Source organism: Netta rufina (assembly GCF_964035555.1).
Source record: "Netta rufina genome assembly, chromosome: Z".
Lineage (NCBI taxonomy): Eukaryota > Metazoa > Chordata > Aves > Anseriformes > Anatidae > Netta > Netta rufina.
This window is the reverse complement of record NC_140126.1, coordinates 9,371,888-9,384,638: the sequence shown is the minus strand read 5'-3', so window position 1 is coordinate 9,384,638 and position 12,751 is coordinate 9,371,888. Positions and strand designations below refer to the sequence as shown.

At 34.9% G+C, this 12,751-nt stretch overlaps 1 protein-coding gene across 6 annotated transcripts in view; it reads right to left on the bottom strand.

Moving 5' to 3' along the window:
* The window catches only part of NIPBL (NIPBL cohesin loading factor), a 163,419-nt gene that overhangs the window by 69,243 nt on the left and 81,425 nt on the right, over nt 1-12,751 (bottom strand). For 4 of the 6 annotated variants that reach the window (XM_084305614.1, XM_084305618.1, XM_084305615.1 and 1 more), the window contains exon 9: nt 4,884-5,516. The exons of the other annotated variants lie outside the window; for them this stretch is intronic. In XM_084305614.1, coding sequence (XP_084161740.1) covers nt 4,884-5,516 — 633 coding nt within the window. The remainder of the gene's footprint in view (nt 1-4,883; nt 5,517-12,751) is intronic. 6 annotated transcript variants of the gene reach the window in all.

Sequence of the window (12,751 nt, the reverse complement as noted above, 5' to 3'; positions counted from 1 at the left end):
GCATCCAAATGCCCCCTAACTGATCCAATTATTGGAAATAAAGTTATTACAGCTTCACCTCCTAATTCAAAGAATCCATAGTAAGATTCCAAATAACTGGGTAAAGTGGATCCTCAGAGATAAAATATATAGGGAAAAAACACAGATACGAGTAGGTTTGTCTCATTTAAAAAACGCTTCTAATGCTTTTAATGTTTTTCAGTTAAAAAAAAAAAAAAAAAAAAAGTATTAGCCTCCCCAGTAAAATGGTTAGTGATTAATTGACTTTTAATCTGACTATTCTCACAAACTCCAGAGAACAGTGCCTTTTACAAGTAAAACTCCTAAGTCTCTTACAACTGGTGAATTATACAAAAACATATTTGAAGTGGCCTAAAATCTAACAGAGAGCATAAAATAATATTATGTATGGAATATCTCAAATAAATCTGAATTTAAAAAAATCTAAACTAATTTGAAAAAGAGTCAATGAAAAAAAGATGGTTTCCTTTCTGTTTTTCAAGTAATTTTCAAAGTTATCTTCCTTCTTCCCCTTGTAAAAGGCTTAGGCTGTCTTTTAACATAGCATTTTAAAAATCTTGTATTTTTGATTTGCAGTATATATATATATTTTTTTTTGGAAACAGGAAAGATCTTGAGGTAGAAACTTTGAACACAAAAATTAATTCAGTAGCAAGTCTAAATTTTGAAGAACAAGAAGATCTTAATGTAGTGTTCTGGGAAAGGTTAGATGACTAGCTTTGAACTACTTAACTATGCACAAAAATACCCCATTTATATCTGAAAAGCTGCAAAGCACAAGTTAATAAAGAAAACTGAGGTTACCAGAAAGCAATTTCTCGCTCAACACCACCCACCTTGCCCACAAAGAAAAAGGGTTTCTGAGAAGCACAGAAATTCATGGGACATAAGTTTTTAAAATTCAACAGGATTTCCTGTACTTTCTTGGAGTAGTCAACTTCTGAATGTGAATACATGAGAATGTGAGTACATGAGAAGGAAGTGTGCATTTCATTGCCTGTCTAAAGAAACTAGATCATAAAAATACCTTGATGTACCTAAACTGAGGATGCTTAACTTCTTGTTGATTGCTGTGGGAAAAGATAATCCCATTCTGTATTAACCAACCCTTCAGAATCATCCACACCATGGCTTTTCTTTTCTACTACTCAGGTAATATGAATCTTGATACTTGGATCTACCTGTGATGTTATACATCTTTTCAAAACAGATGATACAACCTAGCATTGATTGACAACTTGAATCAGATGAGAATATAGCGGCCATTATGGAGGAGGGGGGCAATAGGAACTGAAGACCTGAGACACGACATGTTCCAGGAACTTCTTAGTATGGTCTGAAACTATATTAAACACAATAGGAATATTAGAATGAAACCCCTGGCGTTAAGAGCCTTGCTCTTCAAAATCTTCAATTATTCCTTTTGTTAACAGATACAGAGAAGTTACGTGCAAAATTAGTCAACACAGAGAGACTTCCTTGATGGAAAAAGTAGGAAGAGGAGATGGAATATTGTCCTTCCACACAGAGGTCAAGGACAAAACTAACTTCTACCAAAGTTTGTTCCTCTGTATCATGATGAAAAGACCACATAATCCACTTAATCCAAGAAATCAAGTAGACCAAAAGAAAAGAATGACAAAAACAGAGCTCCGAGAGACACTCAATTATGGAGGCAAAAGGTCTACATTATAAAATCTCTCTTTACACGTTTCATAGATGTTAGGTCAAATCTGCCAGATTATGCATAAGTTACCTTTGCACTTTTTCAGAAAGCAAAAGCATGACAGTCAGGTTTCAGAAAGATATGCTACTTTTTGAAGAAGACAACCCTTCAGGTGTTTCACCACTGGACTGGAGATTGCCTACCACTTTTAGAGACTTTGTTTGGTGGAATATAAAAATATTCTAACAGTTTTATAAGAAATAGGGGGTTATATTACAGAAGGCACTATAATTTCCAAAGGGCTCTGAATCCCCATTTCCCACCTGTACCAAACATTACCGAAAGATCTTAGTATTAAAAAAAAAAAAAAAAAAAAAAAAAGACCTTAGTATTGCCTTAGGCAAGCGTAGCTGTTGTATAATTTTTGGCAAGAACTCTCAGAAAGAAACATTTCCAACTCTTTCCTGGACTAAAACGTTCCACCATACTCCTGGTTCCAAACATCAGAAAACACATCATATCTATCTAAAGCCTTACTATCTAAAAAGAAGCATCTGAATGCCTTTGATAAAGCATGTAATGTAGAGATTTCATATCTGAAAAAAAAAAAAAAAAAAGGTCTGAAGAGACCACTAACCTGCTATTAAAACTTGACCAAGAACAATTCCACTCAAAGTACTTTACGGAAGACAACAAAGAATGCATACACAGAAAGCATAATGTGGCTGCAGTTACGTTCCCTCACCTCAATCACAAAATCAGCAAAGGTGCTTTCACGCAGATTTCAGCATGTGCTAGCGTCTAAAGATCTTTAGAGGGATGCTTGCTAGGTATCAGCTAGGGCTACCCCTTCCCACTCTAATGAGGCTGAGTACATGCTATAGTCAACATTATTTTCTGGACATAATATGATCTGAAGATACCCTGTATGTACTAACATGCACAAATGGCCTTTTTTTTTTTTTTTTCAATGCAGTAAGCAGTTTATCAAAAGTTCACAACATATTTAGGAGTTATTGGGTATATTCCTAACAGACATGTTTCCATAGGAACCATAGAGAAACCTTCCCCCTACAGTAAAACCAAACCAAATGGCTATAATTAGAACAATCTCTGAGCATATCAACTTCGACAAACTTAGAAGCAATGACAAAACTGTTACCAAAAATAAGAACCGTATTTCTTTAAGGTATCAAGTTTTTAGTTAATCTGACATGACACTGGTAAAAATTCTTCTTTTCTTATTCACGATTGGAACTTTGGCTGCCAAAGAGAAAAGAGCTGCTGTCTAGGATAGGGGCAATTTAACACCAGTGAATAAGTGGTGATCATTTGTCCCAGAATAAGGCAGCAACTCCTGCACCTGATCCATAGCAGCTGCAGGAACTCAGGAAGAACTGAGACCTGGCAGAGGATGCAGGCAGAAGTGAAGAATAAGACTGGAGTCCTTATTTGACAAGATGCTTATCAAACAGTAATCAACAGGGGAGAGACTGCAATACATAAAAATCACTCCTTTCCCCCAAAACAAACAAATCAGTCTACCTGTGGTTATGTAATTATTGTAAGCAAGCTTCACAACCAAAGCGCATAATTTTCTGAAAGCCAGAACAAAAAATGAAGAGTGTTTTAGGCTTGATCTAAGTGTTTGAAGGCTACAGTACACCAATAAAAAAATACACCACATTTTTCCAGATGTTTCTCAGATGAAACATGTTGCAGAATCTACCCCAGCAGTGCAGAAACAAAAGTAGCTTTTGTAGAAACAAAAGAATTAGGAGACTAATCACAAGCTCATCATGACTAAATTTAAAGTTAGTCCAAGAGATGTAAGCACAACAGCAAAATCCCCCATTTCATTGAATCAAAATTAATGAAGTAGAGATCTCTTTTGAGGTGAACAACCAATCTTCTCCATGGATTGACAAACAACATTTTTCTAACATGACTTGCTTTAGTTACCAGTTAAAGAATATCTATAGTTAAATTTTTTAGTAATCTCGGCAATTATATTTACACTCACTCACAAACACTCATACTCTCTTCTTGCAGACATCTTTAAAAACAGAAATAAGATCTTTGAATAGGGAGAAAATGTGCTCTCTCTGGTAGTTAAAAACCCAGAGTGTACGTAAATACAGTTTTATCCTTGCAAGTATGTCCAAAATTGACCATTTTCAGCTCTGAGATACCAAAATTAGAACATGCTCCCTTTACACTTCTGTAAGATTTTTCTTGTAAGTATCTAGTAAATTAGCATTATGCTATAAAAGATTCTTTCTCAGAAGTTAAACATAGTGCAGAGGAAGCTTTTGAGAAATACTTATGTTAACATATCACTACCAACTTTACAAAAACACATCTTATTTTGAAGATACACATGGATATTGAATCCATTTTGAGACTTTTGAAGCCTAAAGACCATCAAACCAGTTAACAAGAGCAAAAAAATTAAAGAGGATAGATTCAGCGAGGTCAGTTAAGTCAACTAGTTTAGCTACTGAAAGGAAGAAGAAAGTTTCCAGATGCTTATCTGGTTCTGAGTTAGAGACCATACAGATACGTGGTAGCTCTCTAAAACGTCTAACACCTACATAATAATAAAAATCCAGCTGAACAAACATTGGATACAATATGGTAGTATATATTAACCAATCATTACAGTGCCTTTAAAAGAATAGATGTGATTTTAATCTAACACCTCCTTCAAATGGGTTCAAATAGGATATGAATAAAAGGGGATAAAATTTTCCCCAATTTTTAAAAATTAGATAGCATACATAGTTAATGAATAATTCAACTACCGTAGCTTATTAAAAATTTTGATTTATGGTACTACTGGCATTTTAGAAATTTTATAAATGCCGTTGATTGTACTTCATTCAGTCTCGTGGTTCAAATAAGAATAAGCTAAAAAGAATTTTGAAACATAAGAACTTCACTTTCCATACAGTAAGAACCCAACTAAAGAATATCAGCTGTAAAAAATATGCATGTATGAGAGATTACAGTTCATTGTTGGAAGGGAATGGAGATGAATGTCAGAGAAGAACCTACACTGAGTAAACAGAATTGAACTTTGTGACAATGAAAGGAAGTTTTTTTAATATATATATATATGGGCTTTATAGGCATATATATATATATATATATTTATATAATATAGAGAGTGTATACACACACACAATCCTTTTACCTTTATCTTGCACTTCTTTTGAAAATCGCTCCCTTTCAATAGCTGATTCCCGTTCTATCCGCTCAATTTCAGCCAATGCATCCAATTCTACTTCATCATATGGCGTTATAGTTCCGTGTTGCGAAACCTGTTGCTGTGTCTGTACCACAGGAGTTTGAGGTTGTTTTGCAGCAACTGAAGTGTTCTGTTGTAAAACAGGCACTTGTTGTGCCTGAAGGAAAGCTGTCTGTTCATGCTGCGGCAAACACTGAGCAGCGTTTAGTGGGCGGTTAACATCCTGTGGAGTAACGGGTGTTTTGGAAGTCTGTCCTGGGTACTGCACATTAAAAGGAATATCACCCTCTGACACACTGCTGTTTTCCAAACCAGAAAGCATATCATCCTGCTGGTCCATATCCGAAGATCTTACACGAGAGAGTCTTAATGTAAGCTTAGTGGAGTCCTTGGAAGGAGAACTAATGATATCATACATTGCAGCTTTTTCAGTCTGGTCTTTTTCATCCTTGCCTAACTTCATTTTCTTTTGTTTCTTTTGCTTTCTTTCTGGAGAATCTAACAATATGTCTGGGGGGACATCTCTAGGTGATGAATAAGGTGGAGGTTGAGATTGTAGGATTAAAGGTGGTCTTGATCCTAGAATAATAATTCAGAAAAACTGAACAGTTATGTTGTTTCATGTTTATATAAAAACACACTAAATATAACCTACATAATTTTAATGTGTAGTTGTACATATATCCGTGTTCACAAAAAGTCTAAATAAGATTGGTAGGAAGCATATCATTCCTAGATCAAGATGCAATCTAGAAAGTTGCATTGTATTTCTAGGAGTTTTAGCAATCCACTGCAGGTGGAGAAGGGATCATTTCAGAGAAGATGGAACAAAAAAAACCGCCACCAAAAAAAAAATAAAATCTGCAGGTTCAGAATATCAACTGTTAGAAAATAGTCAGTGAAAGCAAGTTGAATACAGAAAAAGATCAGAATGATCCTTCACAAGGTCCAGCGATGAAGATTTAATGATCAGCATACTGACATTAGCCATTTCAGTTGCAGATTTTTAAATAATTAAAAAAAGGCGGGGGGGGGGGGGGGGGGGGGGGGGGGGGTATCAAAACACATACAAATGTTGTTTAGGAATGGTTCCCTACCTTACACATTCATAGAAAGATGAAATTAGAAAACATATTAAAAGATAAATCCATCTTTCCTTCTTCCTTAACTTAGATTCTGACGGTTCATTTTCAATTTCTTTTTCTTTAATTTCAGGTAAAATCATTCCACCCCCTTCCCACACCCATTAATAGTAGAAAATGCCTATTGTCTTCAGGTATTTTTCTGCTGTTCCCTGCCTTATCTCCTCTCTTTTGCTTCCTTTTTTAAAGGTATGAATTTTTACTTCTACATGCACTCATTCCAGACTTAATCTATAGAATTTTTTTTAAAAAGAGGACATGTTTCATTAAAAACATTCTCCCAATTCATCACATTTAATTTTTTATTCCTCAAATTAAGCCAGCTCCACATGACTGTTAGCCTAGAAAAAAATTTATAAAACCAAGCAACTTTTTAAATCGTCCCAACTGTGATTTTAAGCTACAATTTTTGGCTTAAAAAAGAATACTGGTTTAAAGGGTAAAAAAGGGGAGGGGGGAGGGTGAAAGAGAGAGAAAAAGGGTGGGAGAAAAATAAAAAGTTGGGGAAAGAAAAGTTGGGGGGGGGGGAGGAAAAGTGGGAAAATCTGATAGGCTAAGAAGGAGAAGGAGAAGGAAGAAAAAATAAAAATAGAAAGAGAAAAAAAATGGAAACAGAAAAGAAGAAGAAGAAAAAATGAAAGGACCAATAGGCTTCAGCCTGCTCTTGTTTAAACAAACAAGCATTTCTCTGATCCCATTCATATGCTACAGAATACTGCTCTTCAGAAAGCAGTGACTGAGATTATTATTATTATTATTAGTCATTCTGTTTTAGGTCATCATAAGTCAATACTTCTAACAACACTCAAAAATTTATTGGAAGACAGGTCCCCATGTGCTTCAATCAAGAAACACCACTAAACAAGCAAGTACCTTTATTCTTCATCTTACATGACTACTACATATTTTAAGAAATAATAACCACTAAACAACGTACTGACCTGGAAAAAACAAACAAACAAACAAAACAACAAAACAGATACATCTAGCAAAGCTTCAGTTCAAATGAAAGGTGTTCATTTACTGATGAATTTGCATAGGCTGCTATACTTTATTTTCTCTCTCTTGTATATTCTGTGAGATATCCCATAGCCTCTTTATGTAGAGCTGGGTATAAAATGGGTTTATCTTACCCAGTTCTCCTTGGCCATGACAAACAACTCCATATTCTGCCAACAATAACTACAATGTTGTTCCCAGTTCCTGTTTTGACTCACCCTGATTTTAAAGATCTTCCCACTACTTTATTTCCTCTACTTCATTTTACTTAATTTCATATGAAACACTACAATCGATCACCAGTACCAAAGTCCTGGTTATGCCCTACAAAGCTCACTCACTTGTCTTCCCATCACAGATTCCTCTTCTTGTGATGCACATGTGTGTGCACACAGTTGTCCCAGTTACTGTCTCTTTAGACAACAATTTACAAGATTTTCTTAGCATATTGTATAGCAGAAGTTGCTAGCTACTGATTTCCTTTAAGGTAATGACTACCACTCATTGGAAATACAAGCTGCATTTTTCTTTCTACAAATATTAGAAGCAGCTCAAAACTTTTCAAAGAGAACTTACTGACATATTACCCTTGAATTATCACTTCAATAAATACTTCTGAAGTTCCAATATTGGAACACTTACTGTTCTACACAGTCACACTTCAAAGAGAGGACAAAGATTTCATTCTCCCTTGCCCTAATCTTTTAAGTAAATATGGCAAGATTATTCTGATTTGGTATTAATTTGGATTTTTTCATGCTGAAAAATAACACTGCAGCAACAGATTACGTGGTTCTTTTTTTTATCTTTGAGTGGACTTGAGGAGGTCAGAAGGATTTCACTGCATTCCATTGAATGTACTTTGATTCCAGTAAATGAAGAAACAAGGTACAGTTTTCACTCTCCTAGGCAGCACTACGAATAGATATCTTCCTCCTGAAGGAACCTGCTGAAAGGCATTGATAGTAAGGCCTATGAGCTGCACTTTAAGAGCACATGTTCTGTCACTAATTTCACATATTTCTGAGATGTCTAATGATGGTTAAGCCTCTGGCAACAATTGGACTTAGAAGCTATGATACCTAGGTATTGAGGTAAAAAGAAATTGAAAAAATGAAGTACTCTGGAGCAGTTTCATTCTACCAGAGACATTAACAGTGCTGATCTTCTATCACATATTGAACATGTACCACACTCTTGGATGCTTAAACTTCAGACAAAACATTACTCATCAGACAAGGAGAGTTTTGCCTAATACTGTTGAAGTCAGTCTGTAATACTTCCTATGTGAGAAGGCTTGAGACATTACATATCTGAGAACAAAGTTGTCACAAGACTTGCTGATAACAGAAGAAATGCTTATGTGAAAAGAATACACAGACAGACAGGTAGGTATGACTGAAGCAGTCAAGATTCCAAGGTTGAGAAGGTAAATGCTCTCAATGTCCTAAATTGTAATGATGATCTTTAGAAATGATCTTTGTGAATGACCCCAATTTTAGAATACTCTTTCAGAAAAGAGAAATATGTAGGTAGTTTTCTAGTTTAAAACTAGAGACATGCAGTAATTCAGGAGAATAAAAAAAGTCCGATTTGCTATAGTTGATCTTCCATAGTACCAGTAAAAGAATTTTGTCCAAACTTTTTTGTACATGACAAGACTATACAAAACTTGTGAGATAAAAAGAGACTCTTCATTGGTTTGGGAAGGTCACTGTATCATTGCTGAACAGCAAATACTGATGTGATCTCATCCAGATAATGCCCAATATAACTGACAAGCAGGTAACATCATAGGAAATAAGGACTCTACATAGAACAAACACATCCATAAACAATACCTCTATAGCCATTCAGTAAAAGTCATCCTTAACACCAGGATAACCCTGGGATTAGTTCTCTATATCAGTTTTCTTAGTGATTCGTGGCACTGAGTATAGAAGTTTTATGAACTGCTTTGGCAATTTGTAAACACCTTTTTTTCCCCATGACTTTTGACTGATTTCTTATCATATTCTTTATAATGCAAGCAACTAGAAAATGCATTGCATTAACCGTGACTTAGCCATCGTAGAATTAAAAGTTTTAAAAATGCATTTTGTTTACCATGAAATGGCTTCACTTGCCCACTGTGCATCAGCGACTTGGGTAGCAAACAAGCTTCTGTCCAGGAGGTTACACACATCACTGACATCTACATCGTTTATTTTTTGGCTGCACACTTTCTAATCATGTCATAATACTGACATCTTATTTAACCATTCATGATACCTTCTCTGATCATCTCCGAGCCTCTTTAGAGTAAAGACCACTTGCCTTTTAAAGCTGACCAAAGTACCACCAGTAGTCACATCCTTTGTTGTGCTCCATGTGATTAAATACCAGTTATTAAGGTTACCAGGAACTTAGGACTCACATATTTAAAAGAATTACTAGCTTTTCCCTTGCACAACAACTTCAAACAAATCAGTCCAAATAGTATCTTCATTTTCTTTTAAATCCCTTGCAGATAAAGGTTCTGAGATGTTGAAAGTCTTTCACCAAACCTACATGCTCTTTTGCAAGAGGTATTGCTCCCTGTGCATGAAAGCCAGAAAAAAACTACTAGTGAGGAAATGAAGACTGATGGATAATACTTTTTTCACAGCATATTGGAGAGATACACCACAAACAATCAAGCATTATGCCTTTTTAAATTCCTAACAAAGTGATCCTCAAGACTCCATGAACGTTCTTTAAGAGGGTACCAAATTGTTATAGGTCAAACCTGAACACAGTATTCCAGACTTTTTTCTTCTGAAAAAGTCTTTGGGAAGAGAGCCTTTAGCAAATGCATACAGTCTGCACGCAAACTGTTAGACTTCACATCTGAGTAGTTACATGACAAATTATTTCTCTAAGGCAGAAATTGGAGAAGCTGGAAGAACAACCAGAGCATCCATGTTACACTGGTACTGATGTTTGTTGGAAAAGCTGGGAACCTGGTGATGACAGAACATGAGGAACATTCTCTGCCAAAAGACCTTAGGAGACAGCAGTTACATTGTGTAAATGAAAGAAACAAAAACCTTATATATATTATAATGATCCTAATCACCTTCATGTAAATTGAATTTTTATGAAAACGTGATCAGACAAATTCACCCTGAAAACCTCATTAAACCAATCTCACAGTCGGTAATAATCATCTTGAGAATCTGCATCTCCATCACACACGGAAAGGGAAAACACTTGTCTTTTCAAAAGGAAGGCAAAAGATTGTCCAGAGTATTATACATAGTCTGTATGATTTCAGTACATGCTAAGAGACCAATTTCCCTGTAAGGATTCAGAGAATAACGAAGAGGTAATACTCTGAAGTGAGTTTGTTAAAAATAAGTATAATCAAATCAAAGTAATTTCATTCTATAAAGCAGTACATCTTGTGGATTGAAGAGAACTGAGTCTCTGAACTTAAGAATGGCATTCTACACAGTGTCTCATAACAATTTCAACAACAAGCTGGGGAAGTATGGTCTAGGCAAAAATACTGTAAGATTGCGGTATATCCATTGTAAAAAATGTTTTCAAAGAGTATCAATTGCTCTTGGTAAAAATGGGTGAACAGAGTATAGGTAAACAAGTGCAGCTTTCCAGAGCACAGTCATAGGAATAGCAGTATTAAAACATTCTTCAATAGCAAGTACTCATGTGATAGAATTAGAGTACCTTCATTAATCTAATTATCATAAACTTTTGATGTTGAGTGTTTGAGAGGCTTGCAACCTTTTTTTAAAAACAGAACCAAAATTTACTATTATCTTTTCTAATTGGAATACCCTTTCAAATCAAAAGAAATTCGCTAAGAATAAGCACAAAATTCTTACCCATCTGAAAAAGAGCAATTGTAATAACGTAACGGGAAGATAGACAAACTCTACATAAAGACAGCGGTATGTTTACAGCAGCTTGCAACAAGAATCTAATCTATTATCAAGGAACAGCTATTCTCTCATATACAACTGGAGTATAACACAAAAAGTCACCTACAGTACTTCTCTGATTACTCATCCTTCTAAGTCTTCAAATTATGTTGTATGTATGACTTAGGGCAGTACATCAAGACATGCAGACAAATTAGAATTCAGATAAGAGCAAAGACAATTAGAAGCTTAGAAATGCTGAGTTTTGTAAAGACGATAGGAAGATGCAGCATTGTTCAGTCTGTAGAAAATCAGATTGGTGGAAGACATGATAACAGCCTTTGATATGTAAATGAAAGCTATACAAAAAAAAGTACGTGAATATTTTTCCTTGCCTTCAAAAAAGTTAAGAAGTGTTATACCTAACTCCAACAAAAATGATTCATGCAAAACATTCAGATAAAAGATTGCTAGCAATAGGAATCAAACAGGTTGCATGGCAAGAGAAAGGAAACTATTATTGAAATTTTAACAAAAGAATGCATAGAAGTTACTGGGAGTAATACTGGCACAGCTCATCCAATATGAGGGTAAGAAGATGCCCCCAAGTCCTTTCGTGCTTTATTCTCTGAAATCTTAGAATACTCCTCTGGAAATCTTCCCAAGTTTTGTACTGGATATAAAGAAATTACTATTTATTTTTACTAACAGACTGCATTGTCATTTGTTTTTAAACAGCATAACTTCATTTAGAATTCAAACTTCAACAGATAGCATATGAAACAGGTAAAGAAGAACATACATTTGGAACAGACTGCATTCACTTTCCACATACTCTTTCAACAGATTTCAGGTAAGAGTCCCACCACTTTCTCTGTAGCTTCAAATGCCATATGAAAAAATCAGTTTTGTCTGTTCTATATTAGAACTACTGTATTCAGAAGCATCTTTGTGTAAAAAGGTAAAACCTGAAGAAGCAAGAATGAATGCTTATTTTGGCCTTGTCAGAAAACACATCGGAATAAATTTTTTCCACCTTTCCTTCAAAGGAGAGAGGGAGATGGTGTTTTTTACTTAACAAATACCTTTGGCAGCACTGATGTCTGCAACAGAGCTTAGAAAATATTCTTAGTTTTCCTTGAAATCCACAGTATGCAGAGACCAAGTATAAAAGAATACTGGAGAAGTCTTAAAAATCCCTAAGAAAACTAAAGTCATCTTTCCAAGTTATTCAGAAAATAATCAAGAACCCACACTAATTTGGAAAATAATATCCTCTAAATAAAATATAGCTATGGCTGTAATTTTCACTCTTATAAAATGTTGGAAGGCTATTGTGCAATATTTCCTGTAAGAGAAAGATTAACAATTTCTGGAGGGAATATAACTTATTTCTTCAGGTGAGAGGGATGGGAAAAAGAATACTATAGTTTAATAAGGGCTGCTATTCCTTACAGATGTTTCCCAAGGAGTTCAGTAAACTGTATGGAAAAATAGAACTACAAATATTCTCTTTGGAAATCAGTAGACTAAGAACCTCATGGAAGATTTTTCTTTCTACACATCTTTAGAAGTTCTCTTCAAAAATAAAATGTTTTCCTAAGTTCCAGAGTGGTAGGAAAGTAGAACAAATAGATAAAGGATTTTAATAAGTAATCCATCTTTGGTAATGGATTCCATAAAATATTTTATGAGATCAACAGAAGGAAATTACTCCTTGCTAATTCTTCATAGATGAATTCATAGAAATGAATTTTCCATGAAAGCAGAT